Source organism: Streptopelia decaocto, assembly GCF_964273445.1.
Source record: "Streptopelia decaocto genome assembly, chromosome: 3".
Lineage (NCBI taxonomy): Eukaryota > Metazoa > Chordata > Aves > Columbiformes > Columbidae > Streptopelia > Streptopelia decaocto.
In genome coordinates, this window is record NC_138656.1 from 119,831,836 (window position 1) to 119,857,698 (window position 25,863).

The 25,863-nt window shown below is 51.1% G+C and overlaps 1 protein-coding gene across 4 annotated transcripts in view; it reads left to right on the plus strand.

The window, feature by feature from the left end:
• The window catches only part of NCOA1 (nuclear receptor coactivator 1), a 188,033-nt gene that overhangs the window by 112,948 nt on the left and 49,222 nt on the right, over positions 1-25,863 (plus strand). For all 4 annotated transcript variants that reach the window (XM_082049703.1, XM_082049704.1, XM_082049706.1 and 1 more), the window contains exons 3-4: positions 4,733-4,839; positions 9,858-10,024. In XM_082049703.1, the coding sequence (XP_081905829.1) occupies positions 4,754-4,839; positions 9,858-10,024 (253 nt within the window). In that variant the 5' untranslated portion in view covers positions 4,733-4,753. The remainder of the gene's footprint in view (positions 1-4,732; positions 4,840-9,857; positions 10,025-25,863) is intronic.

Genomic DNA, 25,863 nt, shown 5'->3' on the forward strand with positions numbered 1-25,863 from the left:
CAAAAACCTCCACGTTTTGGGTTCGCACCATGTGATGTCTTTTCGGCCTCATCCATGTGCATCTGGAGGAGGGCGAGAGGCCAACGCTCTTTGCGTTGACACAGCGCTTAGGTCTTGATCCTGCTGCGGTCAAACGTCAGATCCGTGGGGTGAATTTGGGGGTTGCCTTGTGCAGGCACAGGGGTTGGACTCTGATCTTTGTGCGTCCCTTCCAACTCGGGACATTCTATGAGTCTGTGATGTCCTACGGAGCTTCACTGAGCGAGCAGCACCATTGGGGACACCAACAACATTTTATATTGTTCCTTAATATATATATTTTTTGGTGGAGGAGCAATCAGTTCAGTGCAAGTCTGCATTGGAGAGACCCTGCATTAAACCTGGAGAGCGCGTCCCCTCCCCAGCCTGAACTAATTAGCTTGTGTTTATTACCATCCCATCTCCTTCCTCTGCCTGTTTGGCTTCCAAAGCCAGCAGAATATTCACGTTTTTACAACAAGCCCGTGTTTAGAAATCAGGGTTCTGCCTTTCACCTCGGCAGGAGACGTCCCCTGGTCGTGCCCTGACCCACCGGGAGTTCCAAACCAAGTCACCCCCGTTATTTTTAGACCAAATGACATTTTTCAACTTGTCAGCCCTGGCAAGTTTTGCTGTAAAATAAACGACTTTTACAATAAAAAAGAAACATTGAGTGTATTACATCAAGGGCTTAACTCGAGCCAAGGATTTCAGCTCAGGCTGCGATGTTGTCCTTAGTTCACCCCTCTAGGACATATGGTCGCTCTTGCCAACCCACGGTCCTGCAGTGGAGCATCCTGGTGGGACGGTCGACTTTACCTGCCCTATCACCGCGCATTTTTTCCTTTAATTCAGTTGCCGAGAGGAAAGATCAGGACCTGTCAGAGCAACAACACTTCCAGAGACTCAGTGTTTTGGTGAGAGCGAGTTAAACCTTCAAAGAGGTTTAAACCCCGGGAAGCTTGGCTGAAACCTCAGCAATCCCTTCTCACCCAGAGCTAATGATGCAGCACTTTTAGTTTTCCAGTCTAAATTTTTCAAGAATTTGCTGGTTTTCCCCCCTTCCTTATATCTGCTTTGGCATCATTCCTTCTTGCCAACGTGCCGAAGACGCGGGCGATGGACCCGGATCCCTGGTCCTGGCTGCCTTGCTGGCACTGCTCAGGGTTTCTGTGGACGAGCTCTCGTGCCTGCGGCACCGATCACCTGCACTGATCTTGCTGAAATGCTTTCAGGAACCGCGTTCACCTTAGCACCGGTGACACACGTGTTAGCAGAAATGCCTGTGTTCTGCTGAAAAACAGGCTCTTTCCCCATAGCACAGATATTTCACTGATTTTGGAGCGGAGGTGTTCAATGCTGAGTGTGGAGGTGGGTCATTGGGGAGCCAAAATGTGCAGCACCCCATGGAGTACTCAGTTGTAGGAGATAATGAAGCTGGTAATGCTGGTTTTCATCAAATCACAGGGTGGTTTGGGTTGAAGGGACTTTCAAAGCTCATCCAGTGGCACCCCTGCCATGAGCAGGGACATCTGCACCAGCTCAGGCTGCTCAGAGCCCCGTCCAGCCTGGCCTGGGATGTCTCCAGGGATGGTTCATCTACCACCTCTCTGGCCAACCTGGGCCAGGCTCTCACCACCCTCAGCACAAACAATTTCTTCCTTATATCTAGTCTGAATCTTCCCTCTTTTTATTTAAAACCATCACCCCTTGTCCTGTCACAAGCCCAGGACCACTCTTATTCCCCATGGGCACAGCCCCCTGTTGGGGTTTCCTGCCTCATCTTCTGCAGAACCTCCTGCAGTGGTGAACACAGGATGGGTTTGGTGCCAGGAGTTCAGTTTTCTACTTTGGTTTCTTGGTAAGCGACGGGGAGCGAACCCACCACGGTCTCCAAGGTGGGAAGAGACCTTCAGCTCTGCCTCCATCTCCTCGTTTGGTCCTGAAGAGCAAAGAGCTCCTGTGCTGAGGACCCAGAGCTGGACCAGCACTGCAGGGGGGTCTCACCAGAGCGGAGCAGAGGGGCAGAATCCCCCCAAACCTGCTGCTCGTGCTGCTGGGGACACAGCCCAGGACACGGGTGGTTTCTGGCTTTTAATACAAACACTGGGGTCTTCAAACAGCCAGGGAGCAGGATTGATGCTCACGGCTGTGTCCATCCCTCTGCGCTGCGCTGGGGTCAGGAGGAGCTGGTCTGCAGGTGTGCTTTGGGTCTCTGAGGACTTCCAAAAGCTGGTGGGACTCAAATTGTCACCTGTCTGAGCAGGAGATGAGCCGGCGCCGGTGGCTTGTGATGAGCAGCAGCCTTGTGCCGGTCCGGGCACAGGGTGGGAGATGCTGGAGCACTAAAGGCATCTCACCGTGCTTTCGGGCAGGCTGATAAACCCTGGGGAGAACCTGGGCTGTGGGGACTGTGGTTGCACCTTCTCGGGTTTGTTTTATCACAATCCATCAGCAGTTTAATCCTTGTTAAAATTCCAGCTTTTAGAAAATAATGGAAGAAATGAAGAACTTAGTCCATTTACTCTCTAAACATCTACCTTCTTGTCCAGGATCCTGTTGCTTTATTTGTCAGAGAATGTATCTTCTCACACTGATACACACTTCCAAAGTCATAAAATAAAGAAAGAATTTGGAAGGGGCATTATCCAATATCGGATTATTGTGGTTATTGAATGAAAAATCACTGAATGGCTTTAGAAAAGCAAGAGAAGCAACACGTGGAGCTGATTTGTTTTCTGGAGAAGCTCCGTGCCTGGTTTACCGTGTTGTATGAGGTTTGGTGCTTAGTCCCATGTAGGCAGTTGGAATGGTCTGGCTGAGTTCTCGGCTTGGAGAGTGTCAAGGTCTTTGGCCAAACCTCTTTAATAGTAACCAGAAAGAAGCTTTAATTGGTTTTCTTGCCCTTATTTGGTTTACACCGTATTTTATTCAGTTAAATCAAAATGCATAATTCGTTGTTAAGGAGAATTCACACACGGGATATTGCAACGTTGAAGTCCTCGTGACTTCTGGACCGTGTTTATTTGCTTGAACCTGTTGTTTGCCACAGCATGGACTAGTTTACCCAACATCTGTTGAAATTACAGCCAAAAAATAAGGGTGAAATGTCGGTGTGTTGGCGAGAGCTGGAACCCAGGAGGTGCCCAGCGCTGGGACGGGCCAAGGACCGGCCGTGGTGGGAAGGATGGGGCCGGGAGGACCGTGCATGGGTGGCACCTCAGCAGAAGGTGGAGATGGGGGTCGTGGGAGGGTGTCACATCCCGTTAAAGAGATGAGTCAATTTGCAGCTCTAATTAAAGCCCGGGCCGTGTGCTATGGGGAAAGGAGGTGGTGGGGGAGCAGGCACGGGGACACAATGCGAGGGGTGGAGCGTCCTCTGGCAGCCGTGAGTCAGGGGAACCGGGGGGAGACGGCACAAGATCCAAAGATGGGCTGAAGGAGGAGGAAACGAAATCAAAGCAATCAAACACATGTAAACAAAGCATTGGAACGGGCCCGTGTTTAGATGGTTGTTAAAATGTTATAAGGCCGGGAAGGTAAAATCTGTGGGGATACGGGGAAGAGCTCAGTCTGTGACAAAAGGAAGACGGTGCTGGTGTGTGAGGGCTTGCTTGGCCAACCGGTGACCAGGAGACACAGAAAAGAGGGTGATGTGATCACTTGGTGTCTTCCCTTTGTGCCATTTTCTTCACAAATGAGGCATCAATTCAAGAAGAAAGATTTGTGTTGGGTTGGTAACTTCTTCAGAGGTCGCTTGGTCGCTGATGACACCAAGCTGGGAGGAGTGGTGACACTGGAAGCTGTGCTGCCATCCAGAGACCTGGACAGGCTGGAGAGCTGGGTGGGGAAAATTTAATGAAATAGAACAAGGGCAAGTGTAGAGTCTTGAATCTGGGCAGGAACAACCCCAGGTTCCAGTGTAAGTTGGGGAATGACCTGTTGGAGAGCAGTGTAGGGGAAAGGGACCTGGGGGCCCTGGGGACAGCAGGGTGACCATGAGCCAGCACTGGGCCCTTGTGGCCAGGAAGCCAATGGTACCTGGGGTGGGTTAGAAGGGGGTGGTCAGTAGGTCAGAGAGGTTCTCCTGCCCCTCTGCTCTGCCCTGGGGAGACCACACCTGGAATCTTGTGTCCAGTTGTGGCCCCTCAGCTCCAGCAGGACAGGGAACTGCTGGAGAGAGTCCAGCGCAGCCACCAAGATGCTGAAGGGAGTGGAGCATCTCCCATGGGAGGAAAGGCTGAGGGAGCTGGGGCTCTGGAGCTGGACAAGAGGAGTCTGAGCGGTGACACTTTCATGGGGATCAATATGGAAAGGGGGAGTGTCAGGAGGATGGAGCCAGGCTCTTCTGGTGACAACCAGTGACAGGACAAGTGGCAATGGGTGCAAACTGGAACACAGGAGGTTCCACTTAAATCTGAGAAGCAGCTTGTTTGGGGTGAGGGTGGCAGAGCCTGGCCCAGGCTGCCCAGGGGGGTTGTGGAGTCTCCTTCTGTGCAGACATTCCAACCCGCCTGGACACCTTCCTGTGTAACCTCATCTGGGTGTTCCTGCTCCATGGGGGGATTGCACTGGATGAGCTTTCCAGGGCCCTTCAACCCCTGACACTCTGGGATTCTGTGTTTCTGTGATGTTTCCTGGCTCTGTAGTGGATGAACCGCTTCTCCCACAGCCACCAGAACCTTGTCCTGACCCCGTCTCTCTTTGATTCCAGGTGCAAAGTAGGTCAACCAACATGAGTGGCCTTGGGGACAGCTCAACGGACCCTGCCAACCCCGACTCTCGCAAGAGGAAAGGTTCGCCCTGCGACACCGCCCAGAGGTACGTGCGCCGCGCCCCATCCGTCCCCGGCCGCGGCTACTTTGTCATTCCCACCGCGTCGCTCCGTCCCGTCTGCTCGAGCAGATGGAGCTGGGTTGCAGCCGCTCGGAAACGTTCACACTTCCCACCAGAACTTCGCTTTGCTTTTCACGGTGGCTGCGGTGGAAGATGGAGCACGATGGAAATGCGGCTCCCCATCTGCTCCGCTTGTTGTTAGGTGGCAAATGATGATTTGAAGGCTGGTTATCAAAGTTAATGTATTGATTTTATAAACGGAGAGCGCTCGGAGCAACAAGAAAGCTTTCTCAGGGTAAATCTGGGGTAAATCTGTGAGGTCTGCAGATCATCCCAAACCTTCTGCCTCTACACACAAGATTCCCAAGAAATCCTTATTTTTGTAATATTCAGGAAGGCCGGTGGAGACCTTGCTCCAGGGTGCAATTACAGAACAGAGAACATTCCTGTCTGAAATATCTCATTTCTGTGTGCTCGTGCAGACTGTTTCAAAGCTCAGCTCGCTGCAGAAAGGCGCCTTTTGCTTAGGACCGAACCTTCCCGTCCCAGCTGCCTCACCACCTCATGTAAGACTCCGAATTCATGGGTGGAGGCGGCTGTGATCTCCTTCCACTGGCTTTTCCAGGCTCCCTGTATATCCCGTGTGCCTTTTTCCGTGGTGATACAGTCTGTTAGTAAGGATGAGTGTTAAGTGCTGCTGCTGACTCCATGTCTCTGCTGCCTCGGATGCGGTTTTGCTCGTCGTCGCAGAATATTGATGCACCGAGCAAACCCCAGGTGGATTTTCTGTCATTTACAGCTCATACATGATATTCTAGATGATAAATGTAAAGGCTACGGTGTTCCAGTAGAGAAACATTAAGTGGCTGGTTGAGGATTTCTGTTTATTGCACTTTCTGGTTCTGTTGAGCTCACACACCTTATAAAGACTCGGCAGTTCATGTGTCATTAGAGGACTCATAATTGCAGAACATGTTTTGATGGCACTTGTAGCTGTCTTATTCCTACCAAATGCTCCTGTCATCATGTGCAATGTTTCCCCCTTCTGGATGAGTCATTTGGGTCAGAGCTCTGCAGCCCTCGCTGCCGTCTCCAGCCTGGTCTCCAAACTGGTCCTCACCACGGAGGTGAGTGTGGGGTGAAGCTCTTGGTCCTTGGGTCCCCATGGGCAACTCTCCTTGAAGGAACAGCTCTCCCAAGTAGCAAGTGATGGGGTGAGAGGAAACGGCCTCAAGTTGCCCAGGGGAGGTTGAGGTTGGATGTGGGGAACAATTTCTTCCCCAAAGGGCTGTGGGGCATTGGAACAGGCTGCCCAGGGCAGTGCTGGAGTCACCATCCCTGGAGGGTTGGACAGACGGACATGAGGTTCTCAGGACATGGGGCAGTGCCTGGGTTGGGGTAACGGTTGGACTTGATGATCTTGAGGGTCTTTTCCAACCAAAACAATTCTATGATTCTGTGGCTTTGCTTCATCTGCTCTGCCTTTGGGAAGCAGATCTCTTGTGTTTTGTTTCCTAACCCCTAAGCACCCCAAGAAAACCTTCTGCTGCCAACACCAGGGGTCTTTCAAAATATATGGTGAGATTGTGGAGAAGCAGGAACTTCTGGATGAAGGATTCTCCTTCCTGTCCAAGCACCGTGAGCTTTTACATCCACAAAGCACCTACGGGCATTTTTGGATGTGTTGACTCACGTACTTGTCATTGGGTTGACCATCCAACCCCGAACTCTGGAGCTGAAGCATGTTACCAAAATCCTCACCCGTTCTGCATCTTCCTTCTTTCAGACCGTGTCCCGACTGGCTGCACCCATTGCCCCTTGTCCTGTCCCTGGTTGTCACCAGCAGAGCCTGGCTCCATCCTCCTGACACTCCCCCTTTCCATCTTGATCCCCAGGAATGAGTCCCCCCTCAGTGTCCTCTTGTCCAGCTCCAGAGCCCCAGCTCCCTCAGCCTTTCCTCACTGGCCACTCTGGGGAGGGACCTCGTCCTCCTCCCTGGCCTGACCGGGCCCCTCCGGAACGTCCTCCGGAGCAAAGGGAACTTCAAAACTCCTTTGTTAAAATCTGGAAGGTTTAACTATTGCTATTGATGATACTTGGGAGTCATAAAGAACAGCCCACTGCTGTAATATTCTCATGATGCTTTTATGTAAGGAAAATTGGCCAATTCTCCCTCCTACAATTTGAAAGTTGCCACAGCAACAGCGACATTAAGGGTTTTCATGAAATGAGCTCACCCACAACAGAAGGGGTTTTTTTCTTCTCCCCTCTGCTATTGCTTTTTTGTTCAGGGGGAGAGCGAGGAATTAATTTGACTTAACTAAAATACTCACTCGAGAAGCATTTGCCTGCCCGTTGCTGGGGAACGTGCCAGCGCGGGTGTCACCGATACCTGCGCTAGAAGAGACCGAGGTCCATGGCTGGACCCAGCACTTCTGCAGCAGATCAACATCCAGCCTACATCCATTAAGCTGTTTTTGCCGCCTGTTGTCCCTTGTCACCCCTCGGCAGCCCCTGCCAGGGACGTGAGGGCTCCTGCAGCTGCCCAAGCCCATTGCAGAGGAGCTTCCAGGTTGCACCATAGAAGGTCTTGCTTGAGGACTTCATGAGGTGGCCCAAGCAGAAACATGGCTTGTTGGGGGGTTGGACTAGATGAGCTTTGAGGTCACAGAATCCCAGAGTGTCAGGGGTTAGAAGGGCCCTGGAAAGCTCATCCAGTGCAATCCCCCCATGGAGCAGGAACACCCAGATGAGGTTACACAGGAAGGTGTCCAGGCGGGTTGGAATGTCTGCAGAGAAGGAGACTCCACAACCTCCCTGGGCCAGGCTCTGCCACCCTCACCCCCAACAAGTTGCTTCTCCTCTTTCAGTGGAACCTCCTGTGTTCCAGTTTGCACCCATTGCCCCTTGTCCTGTCACTGGTTGTCACCAGAAGAGCCTGGCTCCATCCTCCTGACACTCCCCCTTTCCATCTTGATCCCCAGGAATGAGTCCCCCCTCAGTGTCCTCTTGTCCAGCTCCAGAGCCCCAGCTCCCTCAGCCTTTCCTCACACGGGAGATGCTCCACTCCTTCCAACCCAACCTTTCAGGTCACTTCCAACCCAAACTATTCCGTGATTCTCCACACTCATAGCTGGCTTTGCCTTTTGTTTTTTCTTTCTTTTTAAATTCTGCTTCCCCGCTGAGTTCAAGTAGGATGCGGGATTCCTGTTGCTCCACTGGGCAGCCCCACCACTGTGGGCAGGAGGAATCAGAATCACAGAATGTCCTGAGCTGGAAGGACCCACCAGGATCATGGAGTCCAACTGCTGTCCCTGCACAGGACACCCCACAGGTCACCCCGTGTGTCTGAGGACGGTGTCCAGTCTCTTGTTGAACACTGTCAGGTTGGGGCCGTGACCCCTCCCTGGGGAGCCTGTTCAGTGTCCAGCACCTCTGGGTGAAGAACCTTTTCCTCATGTCCAGTCTAAACCCTGGTACATCTTCTGCCATTCCCTGGGTTCCGTCACTGTCCCAGAGAGAAGAGCTCACCCTGCCCCTCCTGCTCCTGCTGATGAAGCTGTAGACCACGATGAGGTCTCCTCAGTCTCCTCCAGGCTGAACAAACCCAGGCACTTCAGCCTCTCCTCATACAGCTTCCTCTCCAAACCCTGCACCAACTCCGGAGCCCTAAGGAGGAGCGAGATGATGGAGGGTGAACGTGGGAGCCAAGGGGAGGTTCCTCACGGAGATTCAGCCCTGCAGTCATCAGATATTTTCATGGGAAAGCAATTTTAATCAGCAGAACAATCCCCAAGATACAACATCGACCTGTCAGACCTGGATATTGAGCTAATAAAGGGGAATTAGGAACAAATAAAGAAACATCTGTGCAGCCTGAGGAGCTCCTAGAGGGGAGGGCTGGGGTTGTTCCATCCCCTTTTGGTCACATGTGGTTTCTGAAGGGTCTCAGCAGCGTTCTCAGGGTATATTCACGCTCTTCTTGAAGCCTTTGGCTGTTGGTGGAGTTTGTTTGGCCACGTAGCACAAGCCAGAGCTCAATGCGGTGGGACACAGGTCTACCGAGCTGGACTTCTGGAATCGGCTTTTCTAACCCGTGTTTTCTCAGCCCATCCATGCGCGGTGGGGCCAGGAACATCTCACCATGACCACAAGCATCTCAGCAGCTTCTCGGCGTCCAGTAAATAACAGGGATTTTCAGGCAATGCTTCTCGCTGGGTGTCCTGTGGAAGTTGTAGCAACCTGCCAAAAGGCATCACAACCGGTACAGAGCCATGTTGGGCATTCTGCACTGTCCTCATTTCATCCCGTGGTTGATGTAGAGCAAGATATTTAGGGAAAATGTGTCTATCCCACATACACAGTTCATTTGGGTGGCTTTGATTCTTATAGTGCTTTGGTAGAGGAATATGTTACAGTGTCCACGGTGCCATGTCATAGCACGTAAATGACATATTCTCCATTCCCAGAATGTAGGAATAGTTGGTGGGAGAGCGTTTGGCTTCCACAGCCGCCGGGAGCTGATAGAAAATCTGCTTTCACTGCGGCAAAAAGGGAGATCTCATGAATATTTCTCATCTTCCTCTTGTCACCGTCGATTCAGGTTTTCACTCTGGTGAACCCTGGTGAATATTGTTAACCTTGACGTGTGAATTGAGGATTAAACTTGGCAACAGCTGGAATAGTGGCTATTTTTGATGATTTTTGTTATAACTATTTTTAAGAGGAAGGCAGAGTCCTGAATGTTGTAGATCTGTTTTTTGGGGGTATCTGGCTAGCCCTATGTATCATTAATTTTGTTCATTTTTGTATGCATAAAAATACATACAAAATCCTGAACGAACTCCCCGGTATTTTGGAGCTATTCGGATTATGACACGGTTGTCACTTTGGCCACTCTTTATATTTTTGGGTTCTTATCCAGTACCCAAGTGTGACCAGACTGAACAGCAGGGAAAAAACCCCATTAATATGACTTATATTTTGTTTTCTTTCTGTAACAGCAATGAAAAGCGCCGACGGGAGCAGGAGAACAAATACTTGGAGGAGCTGGCGGAGCTGCTGTCTGCAAACATCGGGGACATCGACACGCTGAGTGTCAAACCTGACAAATGCAAGATCCTGAAGAAGACGGTTGATCAGATCCAGCAGATGAAGAGGTTGGAGCAAGGTAAGGCCACGGGTTCTCCTGGCACCCAATTGCACCCGATAATCGGGATGTAATTAGTGAAAAATCAGGACGTAATCATTCCATTTGCGATCGTTTTCCTTCTCCCGCTTTTACAGAAGCATTAATAGGGAAGGGGATGTTGCATCTCCGGCGCTTGGCTTGTTTGAGGTACCACCTTTGTTTCTGGTGCAAGGTGGCACTTTGTGTTCATGCTTCATTCTGCAATTACTCCTTAGATTAAATAATCAGAAGTGCTCGTTAAGCTTTCAGGATCAGGCCCATTAAGCGCTTATCAGCGATATTGCGATAAACCGTGGGCAGAAACCCCATTTGACGGCCGGGTAAGGTGAAGGACAGACAGCTCTGCCACAAGCTGTGCAAGACTCGGTGCAGAACCACCTACCCTTGTCAGATCTGTTCTCCTGCCAACCAAAGAGATTAGAGGAGGAGTTCATCCACCTCCTGCCGGTGAATACGGTGCCGTCACCAGCAAATGGAGATGAGGTGCTTGAGAAGCCATATAAAGGTTAAAATTCACCTTGAGTGTCAACTTGTAGACTGAAATGTGGAAGTCCAAAGGGCTCGAGTGATGCAGAGGGGAAGGGCTGAGGTGCAACCCCAGCATCCCTCCAGGAACTTCTGCAAGTGGGCTCCAACTTGCTCCACATCATGCAAACATTTTGTCCTTTGTGCAAATGCTTTGTCCTTTGTGCAAATGCTTTGTCCTTCGTGCAAATGCTTCGTCCTTTGTGCACAAGGTGAGTCCCGCTCAGTGTTCACGCTGAGGGCACGGCATCCGTCAAGCGCTGCCTTTGCCAGAGCTCCCACCGCACGCTCCGAGTGGAGCCGTGTTGCCAGATAATAGATGTTCAATTTTGCCCAAACCCCATGGCTGGGACATGGGTGGGCACTCCGTAGAGTCACAGGATGGTTTGGGTGAGAAGGGACCTTCCAAGCTCATCTGGTCCCACCCCTGCCATGAGCAGGGACATCTTCACCAGCTCAGGTTGCTCAGAGCCCCGTCCAGCCTGGCCTGGGATGTCTCCAGGGATGGTTCAGCCACCACCTCTCTGGCCAACCTGGGCCAGGCTCTCACCACCCTTCATTAGAAACCATTTCTCCCTCATGTGACCTGAATCTCCTCTCCTTTAGTTTAACCCGGGCACTGCTGTCGATCCTCCCAGCTCGCTCTTATTTTAGGCACAGAATTTGGGGGCAAACACAGTGGCAAACCATTCGGTTCACGTTCCGCCGGCTGCCCGGGCTTCCCGGTGAACTGGGCCCACCGGTTTTGGGTTTCATTCACGTCGTGCCCGGGCTGTGAAAGGCGTTTGGTAGCGGGTGAGCACGCCTGGGTTCCTGCTCGCCGCCGCTTGACTGTTCATTAGTTTCCTTGACATTGCACCACAGGGCTGAACATTAACTAGGACAAGCACTACTTTAAAATACGATGCCTTGAGCTTTGCTCTGTATTGCTGGCTTATCTCATGCGGCGCCAAATTATCAAAGAAAAGAAACTTCACCTGTATTTGTTCTTAGCAGTTTGCTGCAAGAGCATTTTACATGAGGAGGTAGGAGAAATACGGCGAAAAGTCAGGATATTTGTGGCCAGGGACAATTTTCTGTCCTTGTAGTTGTATGAAGTGTTAGACATTGCGTTTCCCTTCCCGTGTCCTTCCTCCTCCTCTCTGTTTCTCAGCCATAAACCTGATTAATATTTGCTAACTTCCGAGGACGTGGTTTTGTAGCTATAGTGTTGTGAACAGCCACATATCCTGCAACACGTGGCCGTGTCGCATCTAATTCTACGGTATGAAACTCGTTGGGAGATGTGATTCAATGTAAGAGAACAGAGCCGGGGAGCTTGGGCTTTGCAGTGATGTGTTACAGCAGGCTCAGGACGTCCCAACAAACCAGAGAATCAAACAGATCCCAGCAAATAATGCTCTTCAGCCCAATAATAAGCAAGAAGCCATAAGCACCAGGGAAAATAACGCTAAACCTCGCAGCGCAGCAGATTTCACTGAAAAAACAGCCGACGTCCTGTTATTAATTTAATTAATGACACGCCAGGCGCAAAGCCGGGGAGCTTGGGAAGGGGCAGGTGGCAGCGCCCGGGGATCGGGGACATCCCGGGGGGGTTTGGGGGTCACATCCCGGGAGGGTTTGGGGGTCACATCCCACCTGTCCCACCCCTGCACGTCCAGCGTGGGTTGTCCCCGCGGTTGGGGCGCAGAGGAGCGGGCAGATGGATCGAACGCGGGGTTTGGGGGTCACATCCCACCTGTCCCACCCCTGCACGTCCAGCGTGGGTTGTCCCCGCGGTTGGGGCGCAGAGGAGCGGGCAGATGGATCGAACGCGGGGTTTGGGGGTCACATCCCACCTGTCCCCCCCCTGCACGTCCAGCGTGGGTTGTCCCCGCGGTTGGGGCGCAGAGGAGCGGGCAGATGGATCGAACGCAGGGGCCGAGTCCTCCCTCCCATCCCCCGCCTGCCGGGCTGCTATTTAAAGTATGAAGCAAATGCTTTTAGAAAAGATTCCGAGGGCTGGCCACCTTCCAACGTTAGTAATGTACAGTTGGCAGAACACGCGGTTTGCGGCTGTGGCAGCAACCTGACATTCATCTGCCAAGACAGCAATAAACGCAGCGGAGGAAGAGGCCAGACAGTTAATTTTTCAGCTTTTGTCCGTCCCACAAAAAGTTTTCTTGATTTTTTTTCTTTTTCGAGTTGGGTGGTTTGAGTTGCGGGGCCTGGGCTGTGTCTGTGGGCATTGCTGGCCGGGGAAAGGAGGAGGAAAGGCCACCAGTGTCCCCTGGGCAGCACGGAGGTCAGCAAGGAGAAGGTCTCTCCAAGAGTCCCTCCTGGGCTCCTCAGGGCTGTGTGTGGGTCCCCTCCTCTTGGCCTTCAGATGGACATTGTGCCCAGCACGTGGATGCTGGAGGTTCCCTCCTGGGGTGAGTCTTCTGAGCATGAGGCAGCGTGTGCCCAGGTGGCCAAGAGGCCACCAGCATCCTGGCTGGTCCCAGCACTGGTGTGGCCAGCAGGCCCAGGGCAGTGACCGTCCCTGTGCTGGGAATGGGGAGGCCAAACCGCCAATCCTGGGGGCAGTTCTGGGCCCCTCACACCAAGAAAGGCCTTGAGGTGCTGGAGTGAGTGGAGAGAAGGGAACGGAGCTGGTGAGGGGCTGGAGCACAAGTGTGATGGAGCGGCTGAGGGACCTGGGGGGTTCAGCTGGAGAACAGGAGCTGAGGGGAGACCTTCTGATCTCTGAACTGCCTGAAAGGAGCTTGGAGCCAGGGGGGTCGGGCTCTGCTCCCCAGGAACAAGCGCCAGGAGCAGAGGAAACGGCCTCAGGTTGCGCCAGGGGAGGTTGAGGTTGAATGTGGGGAACAATTTCTTCCCCAAAGGGCTGTGGGGCATTGGAACAGGCTGCCCAGGGCAGTGCTGGAGTCACCATCCCTGGAGGGTTGGACAGACGGACATGAGGTTCTCAGGACATGGGGCAGTGCCAGGGGTGGGTTGACAGTTGGACTCAATGATCTTGAGGGTCTTTTCCAACCAAAATGATTCTGTGATTCTATTCTGCTGCGGAACCCCCGCTGTGAGATGGAGCTGGTGTCCATCCATCACGTGCAGGTGAGCTCTCTCAAGGTCGTTTTAGTTCAGAGAAGTGCTGCTGTGGTCAAAGCCCAATGGATGGCAGTAACCTGCACAGCTTTGCTGCTCAACGTGCGTTGCTTTTTGGCTTGTAGGGTTAGCAGAGGTGGTAGAAGAAGCCACCAAGGCAGCGTGGCGGCGATGCGATGGAGTCAAGAGGCTGCAGGACAGGGAGGAGGCTCAGTTGCCACCAGGAAGGCAGCTGATGTGTGGCTGCAAATGTAAAAATAAGTCATGTTGGTCATACAGCAAAGTACAAAAATGAGTAGAGATGTTGGAAAAGCTGCACTGACGTGCAGATCACCACATGATGGAATGCCTGATGTCTACTCTTCACAGAGGCTGGGGTCACCCCTGCCCTAAGGAGAGGCAGAGCCTCAGCATCCAGCACCCCATGACACCACACTCTGTAGGCTCTGGAAAAGTATTTCTCTTTATGCCCTGGAAGAATTTTTCAATTAAACACCCAGGTTTTGGGATGGCAATAACCTTTCGCTTATGGAAGGGGCAATGAGCAGCATGCAGAGATCTGATGGAATGGGAGCCAGCAGAGGAGTCATAGAGTCACAGGGTGGTTTAGGCTGGAAAGAACCTTCCCAGCTCCTCCAGTCCCCCCTGCCATGAGCAGGGACATCTGCACCAGCTCAGGCTGCTCAGAGCCCCGTCCAGCCTGGCCTGGGATGTCTCCAGGGATGGTTCAGCCACCACCTCTCTGGCCAACCTGGGCCAGGCTCTCACCACCCTCAGCACAAACAATTTCTGCATCATGTCTGGCCTGAATCTCCCTCCTTCAGTTTAAAACCATCACCCCTTGTCCTATTGCAACAGGCCCTGCTCAAAAGTCTTTCCCTATCTTTTATGTACTGAAAGGCATCTCATCTCTCTTGTAGAGCACCCAACCTTGCAAGTGTCCTTTTTAAGATGATCTTTTCCCCGAAACCCTCTCCTTTGATAGGCTGCTTTGTTTCCTTCCAGAGCAGGAGTATAAATCCAGCACCGTAACAGAATAAATCACGTAGCATTGAGCTTTTCATTCCCCTGCATACAAACTCAAACAGCCGCAGAGGGTTGCCCTTGAAACAGCTCCGAAGGCATCACCAGTGACTCTATCATCCAAGGCACCTCCTTCCCCCGGATCCCGGCATTTGCTCATCGCTGACGTCTCTCCCGCTGAGCCGCCGTATGTTCGGCTTCTGCAGCAATCGGTGCGCAGAGCCGGCAGGTACCTGGTCCAGGAGCATCCGCCGCACGGCTCCCGGCATCGCCAGGACACCTGGGGTGATGCTCATGTGTTTCTGCTCCTACGAGGTCCAAAACGCCCGGCAGATTTACTCCGTAGTTGCCAAAATGAAGGATTTGTGCTGTGTTTGCTTGGATTTGTGCAACTCGCCTTGGTTCTTGAAGGACCCCAAGTCACTGCTTTGACTTCAGTACAAAGCTTCTTGTGACCATGGAGGGTCGTATGACCCCGTGTGTGGCACCTTCGGCCCCGGTGAATCCTGGCTTTTCTGTGCCCAAGCTGCTGAATTGATTCTTATAGATGGATAAGGAAAATTTTTAAAAATCTGATCTTAATTAATGCCATTTTATTCTGTAATAATTCTACAGAATAGTGACCTGAATCAGGATGTTTTAAAAGGGACCTAGGTGAAGAATTAGCTTGCTTCCTCAAACGTTAATGTGTTAACCCGCACAGTTACCTTGGGCGGGGAGGAGGAGAAGGCTATTTCTTGAGCCTTTACTTTAATAATTTGAGAGGTTTCAGAGATAAGAGCATTTCTGTCTCTTGTCAGATTACACCAAAATTCCACAGCTTGTTCCTCTACTCCATGGAAGTGTCCTCTTTTGGGACACAGGCTTCTTCAGGCAAGTCTGTGCTGCTTTGTCCATAGGGCACATCAGCCCAAAAAGAGGAGGACCCTGAATTGAAGACCACCCCCCATTTGGAAGTCAACCTACTTGGGGAAGTAATTATCCTTTTGGGTAAATACAGTAGGTTCATTAATTGAAGTATATGAAATAATTATTGATTTTGGCTGCTCTGTTGCACACAATCACTGGGCTGTCAGTGGCTTTCCTTTAATTAAGTTTCCCTGCTGTCTTGTCATATGCTTAGATCTGGCCCCGGGTTTATTCTGTGATATACATGGACAGCTTTGAGCATGTTGAGGTCCTGGGTCCTCAGTGGGACATTTGGAAGCCTCTTCAGAACAAATGCTGAGGTTCTGCTTGGCTTTGGGGATGCCAACACATGATGAGCTTTCAAAAGAGAACAAAAAAGCCTTTGGCTTGCTATTTAGCAGTGGTCTGGGAAGAGGCTTCTCCCACGGCCTGTGACAGCAGCGTGAGGTTCGGGGAGGAGAAGACATTGTCCTCGGGCACCGAGTCAAGAGCCCCTTCTTGTCCCAGCAGCCAAGTGATGTGGTACATGAGTGAAGATCATAAAATCACTCCCATGAAACCACAGAGCGAGTAGCTGCGTGCGGTGTGTGGAAGCTGAGCCGAGGCCCCTTGGTGAGCTCTGCCCCGAAGCAGAGGAGCCTGGTGCAGCCCAGTTAAACCAGCTGGTTTCTTCTGCCCAGCTCCAGGCTCCCACGGTACCCTCAGTCCACAGGGGTTTGTGGCCGCAGCCCCTGGGCTCTGCATGGACCTTCAACCTTGGAGGAAATATCCAGCCCCAGTCCACGTTACTGTGTCTGCAATGGAGCTGGAGATCCCCAGTGCAGGAGGGGATGGAGCCTTTGGGACCTTCCCCCTCACTTGGTTTTGTCTTGCCAGGATAATGTAGTTAGTCTTTTTTTCATTTAGGATCTTCCTGAATTGTCTGCATATCCTTCTTTTACCGACGCCAATTCGAACGCATCTTTCTTGACGTGCATTGAATCCCAGGCAGTATTTCCAGTTTCTGGTTAAATTTCTCAGGTCCTTGGAGCTGCTGCCTCCACTCCGCTGATGGAAAGTACCTTCTGCATAACGTGCTCTGCCTTGTTTATCCTTGCATTATTCCTTGCATTTTATATTTTTGAATGCTCTTTCAGCTCTTCCTTTTCCCGTCTTGTAATCCAGTGTCCTTTTGGAGAAACTGAACGTTTTACTGGGGGTTGGTGATGTCTCTGTGCAGCTGGAACCACCTCATTTTCATCAAGCTTATTTCCATTTCAGATAGTGTTGGTGTTTGACAAGTGGGCTCAAAGCGGGGTCAGCTCTGGCATTGGCCCAGACTGCTGAGGGCTTTACCCAGTTGGGCTTTGGAAGCCCCTAAGGATGGAGAAGCACAAGTGCAACCTGCTCCAAGACTTGGCTGGTCTCACGATGAACAAGATTTTCCTCCTGTCCCACCTGAACATCTCTTGCTTCATTTGCACCCATTGCTTCTCATCTTCTCACCATGCATTGCTGTGAAGAACCTGGCTCCAGCACCTCCATAACTCCTCTCCAAGAGGAAATGGCCTCAAGTTGCGCCAAGAAGGGTTCAGATTGGATATTAGGAAATATTTCTTCATGGAAAGGGTTGTCAGGTATTGGAACAGGCTGCCCAGGGCAGTGCTGGAGTCACCATCCCTGGAAGGGTTGAACAGATGTATAGATGAGGACCCTGGGGACGTGGGTTAGTGCTAGATTTAGGTTATGGTTGAACTCAATGATCTTGAGGGTCTCTTCCAACCAAAATGCTTCTACAATTGTTGTAGGCACAGGCAGGCTGTCAGGTGCCCCTGAGCCATCTCTTCTCCCGGCTGAGCAAACCCCTTCCCTTGGCCTCTGCTCTCAGGATCAGTCCTCCAGCCCTGACCATCTTGGTGGCCACCACTGAACTCACTCCAGTTTGTCTTACACTGGGGTCCCAAAACTGGACGCAGTGTGCGATGGTCACATTGATGTGGTGCCCGGGCTGGACATGCAGATGGAGCAGGTTGAAGACAGGAGCCAGTAGCCGCTCTACCAAGTACCGGTTGCCATCAGGAGAGCCAAGGGGAGAGAGGTCCCAGGGGATCTGGACCCTGGGGATGTCCTGCTGCATTCCCACATCACATCTGAGCTCCTTCCTTGGTGGCCTGGAGAGCTGCCCAAGGTGGGTGTTGCTACCAGGAGGACATCACCACCACCTTTGCCTTGTGTGAAACTGAAATTGAGAGAAACTACAGGATTTAGAGAATTCAAGTGTAATTTTTGGTCACTTTCATATGCTGAGTCAACACAGAGATCCTCCCGTAGACCCACAAGAGGACATTCATGCAGTGGAAGAACAAGTTGTAGAGTTTTTGCGTAGTCAGAGAAGAGATGGAAACGCCATTGCTTGGAAAACTATTAAAGCAAAGGCTCAAGAAATAGTCTGAGCTCAAAGCATCCCAACTTTAAAGGCTAACAATGCATTATAAAGAGAAGTTTAGGTGCAACATTTGAGGTTTGACTGAAGAACAAAAGCAAGCGGCAGAACGGCAGCTGAGGAGCGATATAAGTGGAAACGTCTCCTGGAAATGGAGTAAATGAAAACCGCTTTAAGGGGTTTACATTAATTAAAGGATTTTTTTTTTAATTAATTAAAACCACATTAAGGTTTGTGTCAAATCTAAAATTAGATTGGAATGTCTTCAGGCTACAACTGTCAGCCTGGTGCTGTAGTCTCCTCTTCAAATGCATTGACTTTTAGCAGAGTTACCCTGATTTCGTTTGCTTCAAGGGAGGTCAGAAAAGGGGAGTTTTGCTTTGGCAGGCTCCGGGTTCCTCCACCTTCATCCCTGAGGTCAGGAAGGACCTTCTTGACCAACGCTGCTGGCTCTTACAGATGGGAAAACTCTTTATTCTTCCCTAATCTGGTGGTTGGGTTGATCCCGATGGAGCTGCTTGTGCAGGGGGGGATTGGCACCATGTCCATCCCGTCTTGGTGGCCAATCTTGCCCCATTTGTTCAAGGGCTCCAGAGAAAGACAAACAACCGAGCCCTGGAGGGCACATGAGACGCCAGCGGGGATGGGGAATTCCTCCTTGGCTTCCATAGGTGCCCCCTGAAAGGCCTCAAGTGTGGGGCTGGGCCAAGGTAAACAGAGAACAAACACATCGAGTCCTTTGAGCTGTTTAACTTCATCCTTCCAGGAATCCTTCTGAGATCCTGAAGAGCATGAAACCACCTGCTCGGTTTGGGTGGAAATGAGTTTCGGATCGTTTCTGTGCCAACATTGCCCTTTAATTTGTTTTTTTTTTTCTTCGGTTTGGCAATTATGACTCTTCCCTAATATATTTTTATGAAGTTGTTGCTCTTGTTCTCTACCTTCACTTGACTTATCCGACAAACCAAGCTCTCGTAGGATCTTGGTGTCAAGTAGTTACACCTTTCCTTTCATCAACCCAACAGCTCTTTTCTGTACTTCTTCCAAGTAAAGTTGATTTTTCTTGAGTGAATTGGCCCAGACTGACATGATTTTTCTTACCAGTAGCATTAGGTTGTTGCTGGTACCACCCATGGTATACTGGAGGTAACGGTGGTTATTTGTTCTTGTCACCTCCATTAAGGCATCTCCAACTTGTAGCCAAAGCTCATGTTCTTGGTGGATGAGTGCATGACCTTCAAGTAGCGGAATCTGGGAGAAATTAGCACAGTTTAGCAGAGCAGTTGGGTAGTTTTGTTACCATTTGGTCTTCTTTTCGGTCAACCCACCCTTGAGCTGGTGTGTGTTTTGCCCATCTTACCTCGGGTGCCAGAGGAACACTGGTGACCTCCCCTCATCTTGATGAAACGCCTTTATTCTTAAAATCGAGTTTCATGGAGCTTTTGGGGAGTCTCTGCTACATCTCAGTGCCGTCCAACATCTTCATGGATGTGAAAGGACGTACAAAATTATTCAAGAAGATGTGGAGATCCTGGAAGCGAAGCCGGTGTGAACTTGGGGTGCGATGGAAAGCAAGGTGGGCTTCTCTTGGGTGACGTTACGTGTGGGTGGTGGTGGTGGGACAAAACGGGAGCCTAGGCTGGAAGGGGATTGCAAGATCCAGAGCCAGAGGCTGGAGAAGATGTCTTGCAGCTTGAGCTCTGTTGAATGGATTTGAAGGGGGGGAAATGGAGTGGGGACGTGATGGTGATGCTATAAACACTAAGAAGAATGGGAAGTGCTGGCTGCTAGAGAAGTTAACCTTGATGGCTCTGTGGTCTTCAGGAAGTCAGACTGGCCCATCTCTATAAATCTGAACATTTTGATTCTGAAAAATGCCTCGAGAGTGAAATTCCCACCTACGGCAGCAACTTGTGCCAGCGCAGAGTCGGGGCGAGAATCTTCACTTTGATTCCTGAGCATCCGCCTGAAACCCCTGCCCCACATTCCCTCCTACGCCCTTCCCGGGATTGAAACCTCCCCGTTATCAGAGTAATTAATTGCACCTCGCGCACGAGGGGTGACGAGTTTGCTGGGGCGGGTGTGGGGAATTTCACGCCTTCCCCTTCTCCGTAGTTCGGTTGCGAGGTGAAACGTTAACCAGATTGCATCCCGCGCTCCCCGCAGACGTTGCGAAGTCTGTCTCTGTATCTTCTGGAATAATCCGCTTTCGATCAGGGATTGATTTCAGATACAAGCTCCCCCGGGTCAGTACTATAAAAATCTCTGCCTGTGCAGCAGCATCCCCTCTATATGTTTATTCTATGGAGCCGTACCACCTACAAAGCATGTCAATAAGATTCGCATCCCTGCCCTGACAGTTTTAATCTAGCTGGCAACTTAAATATAGAGCAAGGGGAAGGGGAGGCTGCTAAGAATTGCACAGACCTCTCCAAACGGTGCCGTTATTTTAACAAGTGAACATTTGGTTATTACATCCTCAAGCTTTTAAACATCTCACACTGTCAAGAACTAATAAATCCTTTAGCACCTCGCCGTAAGAAGAGGATCTGATAGGATGTAACAGGCGTGGGGATCATGCGGGAACTCATAAACCACCTGTAGAAATCACTCCTCCTCCTGCCTTCTGCTGCTTTAGATTCGCTTTTTTTGACTCCTTTTTTCTGTGTTTTTTCCCTCGATTCAATCTCATTTTTAAGAGAGTTTGGAAAGGAAGAGGAAAAACATCCCCTTTTTTCCAAACCCTTTTCGTGGCCCTTCTTGCCCTTTGTAGAGATGGACAAAACCTATTTGAAGATTCATCTTCCCCCCGGGATGGCAGCCGGGCAGGATTTTGTGTCCTGGGAGCTTCTCCTCCCTCTGCTCTGGACTCCGGTTCGTTTGGTTGGTGATCAGCAGTGGGTTCGTGGATCCCATGAGCTCCATCCCTTTGGTTGCAGGAGCAGGATGAGCGAGGCCCATCGCACGTCTCTTCTAGCAGCCGTGTTGGAGGCGTCTCATCTGACCTAGTCCCATCTAAGAGGGGTTTCAGAGGCAAACTCACCCTAAAGCATCTCTGCAAGTGCCCATCTCATTACTGACCCATGAGAGCGGCCGGCGGTGCGAGCATTTCCATGCCTAAAAAGCAAGAACTAACACCATAAACCTATTTTCTTACAGGGAAAAAAACCCCATACTTGGAGTCAGCAATGCAAGTCTGACTGTTTTCATTTCCAATCTTCCCCTGAACAAACTTTTCTAGACCTTAATCCTCCTAACGCTCCTGTGAGCAGAGGAAATAAAGGGAGATTTGTACAAGGAGATAATGGCTTTTATTGTGCCGAGCGCTGTGGTTGGGCAAAGCAAACAAACTTGCCGGGACACGAGCGTGAGAGACACAGGAGCCGTCTCTCTCCCTCCGGGGCCGCTTTATTCCCCGGTGCCTGGTTGTCGAGCTCCTCATCTGGCTTCTTCTGCCTCCCCGAGCCCCATGATTTCATCCCGGGGGGGTTGGTGGCACTTAAAGCCTCACCAGAGCCTTGGGTTGAGAACCAACAACGCCATCTGGATGGTTTGAAATTATACTTCTCACCGTTCCTCCTGCCCTTGATTATTTGGGAAGTCCGCCTTCCAAGACAGGTTTTCATTCATTAATTAAACCTCCAGTCTCACCTAATTACTTAAAAGGAGCCTGTAACAAAGATGGGACAGACTTTCGAGCAGGGCCTGTTGTGACAGGACAAGGGGTGATGGTTTTAAACTAAAGGAGGGAGATTCAGGCCGGACATGATGCAGAAATCGTTTGCGCTGAGGGTGGTGAGAGCCTGGCCCAGGTTGGGCAGAGAGGTGTTGGCTGAACCATCCCTGGAGACATCCCAGGCCAGGCTGGACGGGGGTCTGAGCAACCTGAGCTGGTGCAGATGTCCCTGCTCATGGCAGGGGGCACTGGGGGAGCTGGGAAGGTCCCTCCAACCCAAACTGTTCTATTATTCTATAACTACCCTTTAACTCATTAAGTCCATATTACAATGAGCAGGGTTGACGAATGCTGGAGTGGTGGATCAGGTTCTCCAGGCTGGTGTTTGCTCTGGGTTTGGTGCAGCTGCTGTGCTGAGACAGTGAATTATGTGCGTGGACACTTTCTTATGGGAACAGGGAATAGTTTGGACTAACCCAAGTGCTGGAAATAATGGATTTGGTCCTTAAAAAATTAGTTGCAGGTAGCTGCACCTTGTTCCTAGGCGCAGAACTCCATCACATGGGTCTCTGCAGTATTTTCCAGGAAGGATGGATGTTCAGCCTGGTTCCTTGCTCTCCCAGGCGTTCTCCCATGTTGGGATAGGGAGCACCCAAGGGCTCCGCCTTCATGTACCCACTGGGAACATCCAGCATCTGGTGCTGCACCCACAGTTCTGTAGGTGATGGTTGCACTGGAAGAGTTAAAGTTCATTTTGGAGGTGAGGTCCTCCTGAGGAGGCTCTGTGCAGATCAACAAGAAAGCCATCAGTCTTCACCAGTGTGGCTTGGTCTGTCTTCTGCGGGTGGATTCCCATTCCAGGAGCCTCCATCTTCTCTGGTGGCTTCCTATACCACAGGGCTCCTTCTACTGTGGGTGCCTTCTCATACCAGGAGGCTCCATCTTCTCTAGGTGGCTTCCCTTCCCATGCAGCTCTATCTTCTCTGGGTAGCTTCCCATATCGTGAAGCTCTGTCTTCTCTGGGTGGCTTCCCATACCAGAAGGCTTCATCTTCTCTAGGTAGCTTCCCATGCCATGTGGCTCCAACTTCTCTGGGTAGCTTCCTGTACCATGCAGCTCTGTCTTCTCTAGGTAGCTTCCCTTGCCATGTCGTTCCATCTTCTCTAGGTAGCTTCCCATACCATGTGGCTCCATCTTCTCTGGGTGGCTTCTCATACCACGTGAGTCCTCCTCCCCTGGGTAGCTTCCCATACCATGTGCCTCCATCTTCTCATCTTACCCCAGGTTCCAGTGTAAGTTGGGGAATGACCTATTAGAGAGCAGTGTAGGGGAAAGGGACCTGGGGGTCCTGGGGACAGCAGGGTGACCATGAGCCAGCACTGGGCCCTTGTGGCCAGGAAGCCAATGGTACCTGGGGTGGGTTAGAAGGGGGTGGTCAGTAGGTCAGAGAGGTTCTCCTGCCCCTCTGCTCTGCCCTGGGGAGACCACACCTGGAATCTTGTGTCCAGTTGTGGCCCCTCAGTTCCAGCAGGACAGGGAACTGCTGGAGAGAGTCCAGCGCAGCCACCAAGATGCTGAAGGGAGTGGAGCATCTCCCGTGGGAGGAAAGGCTGAGGGAGCTGGGGCTCTGGAGCTGGACAAGAGGAGACTGAGGGAGACTCATTCCTGGGGATCAATATGGAAAGGGGGAGTGTCAGGAGGATGGAGCCAGGCTCTACTCAGTGGCAACCAGTGACAGGACAAGGGGCAATGGGTGCAAACTGGAACACAGGAGGTTCCACTTAAATTTGAGAAGAAACTTGTTTGGGGTGAGGGTGGCAGAGCCTGGCCCAGGCTGCCCAGGGGGGTTGTGGAGTCTCCTTCTGTGCAGACATTCCAACCCGCCTGGACACCTTCCTGTGTAACCTCAGCTGGGTGTTCCTGCTCCATGGGGGGATTGCACTGGATGAGCTTGCCAGGGCCCTTCCAACCCCTGGGATTCTGGGATTCTGTAGCTTCCCATACCATGTGGCTCATTCCTGCCCATCCCTGTCCCCCCAGGGGCATCTCCCAGCCTGGAGCTGCACGTGCACCTACTGATCACACTCATGCGCACGTGTTCCATCCACCCTTCAGTTCATTTATGCCGCACCACAACATTTCCCTTGGCCTCCAACAGATCCCTTTGGCGCAAGTCGATCCCCGCCATGGCTGCAGATTCACAAGCGTCCCTTTGCCGCCGCGGAGGGACAGGTGGGAGACACAAGGCAGTCGGGTTGGAGGAGCCGCCTGCGCTCCCCCCTCGCCGCGCTCGAGCTTTGCATTGTGAGCACATATTGGCCGGCGGCTTCTCGCCGGTGCCGTTCGCATCTTGGCCGTGCCCATGCAACTTGAGCATCGAGCTGGTTTAACAGTCGACACGAGTGAATTTTTAATAGGAAGTTCTCTTGGACTTGAACACGCAGGGCTTCAAGTTGCTACGTCTTGAGAAAAGACAGTCTAATTCTTTGCAAAATTAATTAAGTCGGATCGTTAAAGTGGTGTTGCGATGTATTTTATGCCTGCAGGAGGAGAGGGAAGGCTATGCCAGGGCTGCATTAAAATCGGGGGGGGAGATGCTTGTAGCCCTTTCTCATCTCTGCAGATTTGGCCGTGCAGAGGTGACACAGTTTTTGAAGGAATTAAATTTGAGATTAAAGTTTTCTCCTCCCTTTATTCCTTCCCCCAGCAAGATGGAAATGTTCTACCTGCCTGATCTCAGCGTCGACTATAAAAAAGTCTCGGCTCCTTATGCCTGTTCTCTCCTGTCAGCATTCAGTGCTCATTAATTTTGATTTCGCTCAGCACCATATAATTTTTCCTGACATTGTTCAGACAACCAGCCTTTTTTTACTTAAGACATCTCGACACCATTAATGTTTAACTCTAAAAGGTGTGAAGACAGAAAGAAAAGCCCTTTTCCTTCTGTTTCATGGCAGCGCGCTTTCCTCTGAGCCCTTCGCCGCCGCACAAGGGTTTCATCAGATGCAGAAAAATAGAGTTTTCCATATAAACTTTGCCAAAGTGATGTTTGTTGATTGGAGTAAGGAGTGGTGTCTTGGATCTTAACCTGTACTCCTGGTGCTGTTGTACACTGATGGTACATCAGGTCTACCCAGAGTCCTTCAAGAGACCCACCAGTTGGTCAACCACCATGGGGCACGAAACCACTATCGGTTGAAGCCAACTCTGGTTGCTTTTGGGTTACGAGCGTTCATGCGGCGTGTTATGGCCGCTCAGAAGATGCCAACGAACTTCTTAATCCACTCCAGGAGGAGTTGCAGAAGCGTTTGTGGTTGTGCATTGCGCTTCTTCAGCTGGAAAATGGGAGTGTTAACGGGGATTAATGTCTTAGGCTCGTTAAAGGGAACCACGTGTCTTGTCCGTCCTCCCTGAGGTCCTCACTTGGAAGGATGTCACCGGTTGCCATTTGGTTGAGTGCGTTGGTGAGGACGAGGGCAACGCTGGAATACGTTCTTTGCAAATTATAGTAAGGGTCAAATGGGTTAAAACAAGACTAGGGATGTATTTGCGTCGTGGGGTCCTGAGGAACTTGGTTGTGCCTGTTGCTGGTTAGATACATATTTCAAAAAATAAGCAAAAAGTTAAAAAAAGCCAAATAAAATTCCTGCCCTCGAAATCTTTATCCTCTGTGTGGGAGAACAGGGGAAATACCAGCTGGAGGAGCAGCCAAAACAGGTGAGCAGCCCATAGCCACGGAAGGTGATCTGGGTGAAGATGTCCCTGCTCATGGCAGCGGTTGGACCGGATGAGCTTTAAAGGTCATTTCAACCCAAACTATTCTGTGATTCCATGATTCTAATGTTGCTTGAGTGTGGGATGACCAGGCTGAAGCCCCGTTACAGAGTTGGATTGTTGCCTGTCAGGAGTGTCCATTTCTTGGGGCTGGTTGTAGATGTGGTGGAGGTGGCTACAGCCCTCCTGCCGCTGGGACCTGCCACCAGCTCCATATGGCAAATTGCACCAAAGCATCATGAGGTGTTGTCCTGGTTCTGAAATATCCATGTTGAAGAGTTTTTTGGGCAAGCGGAAGAATAAGTCATTGCTGCATTTATGTAGACGCTGTTGTATCTTTCTCTCAGGTGGTTTAAAAGCTGCCTTGAAATCACTGACCTCATTATAAATCCAGCATCCCACCTG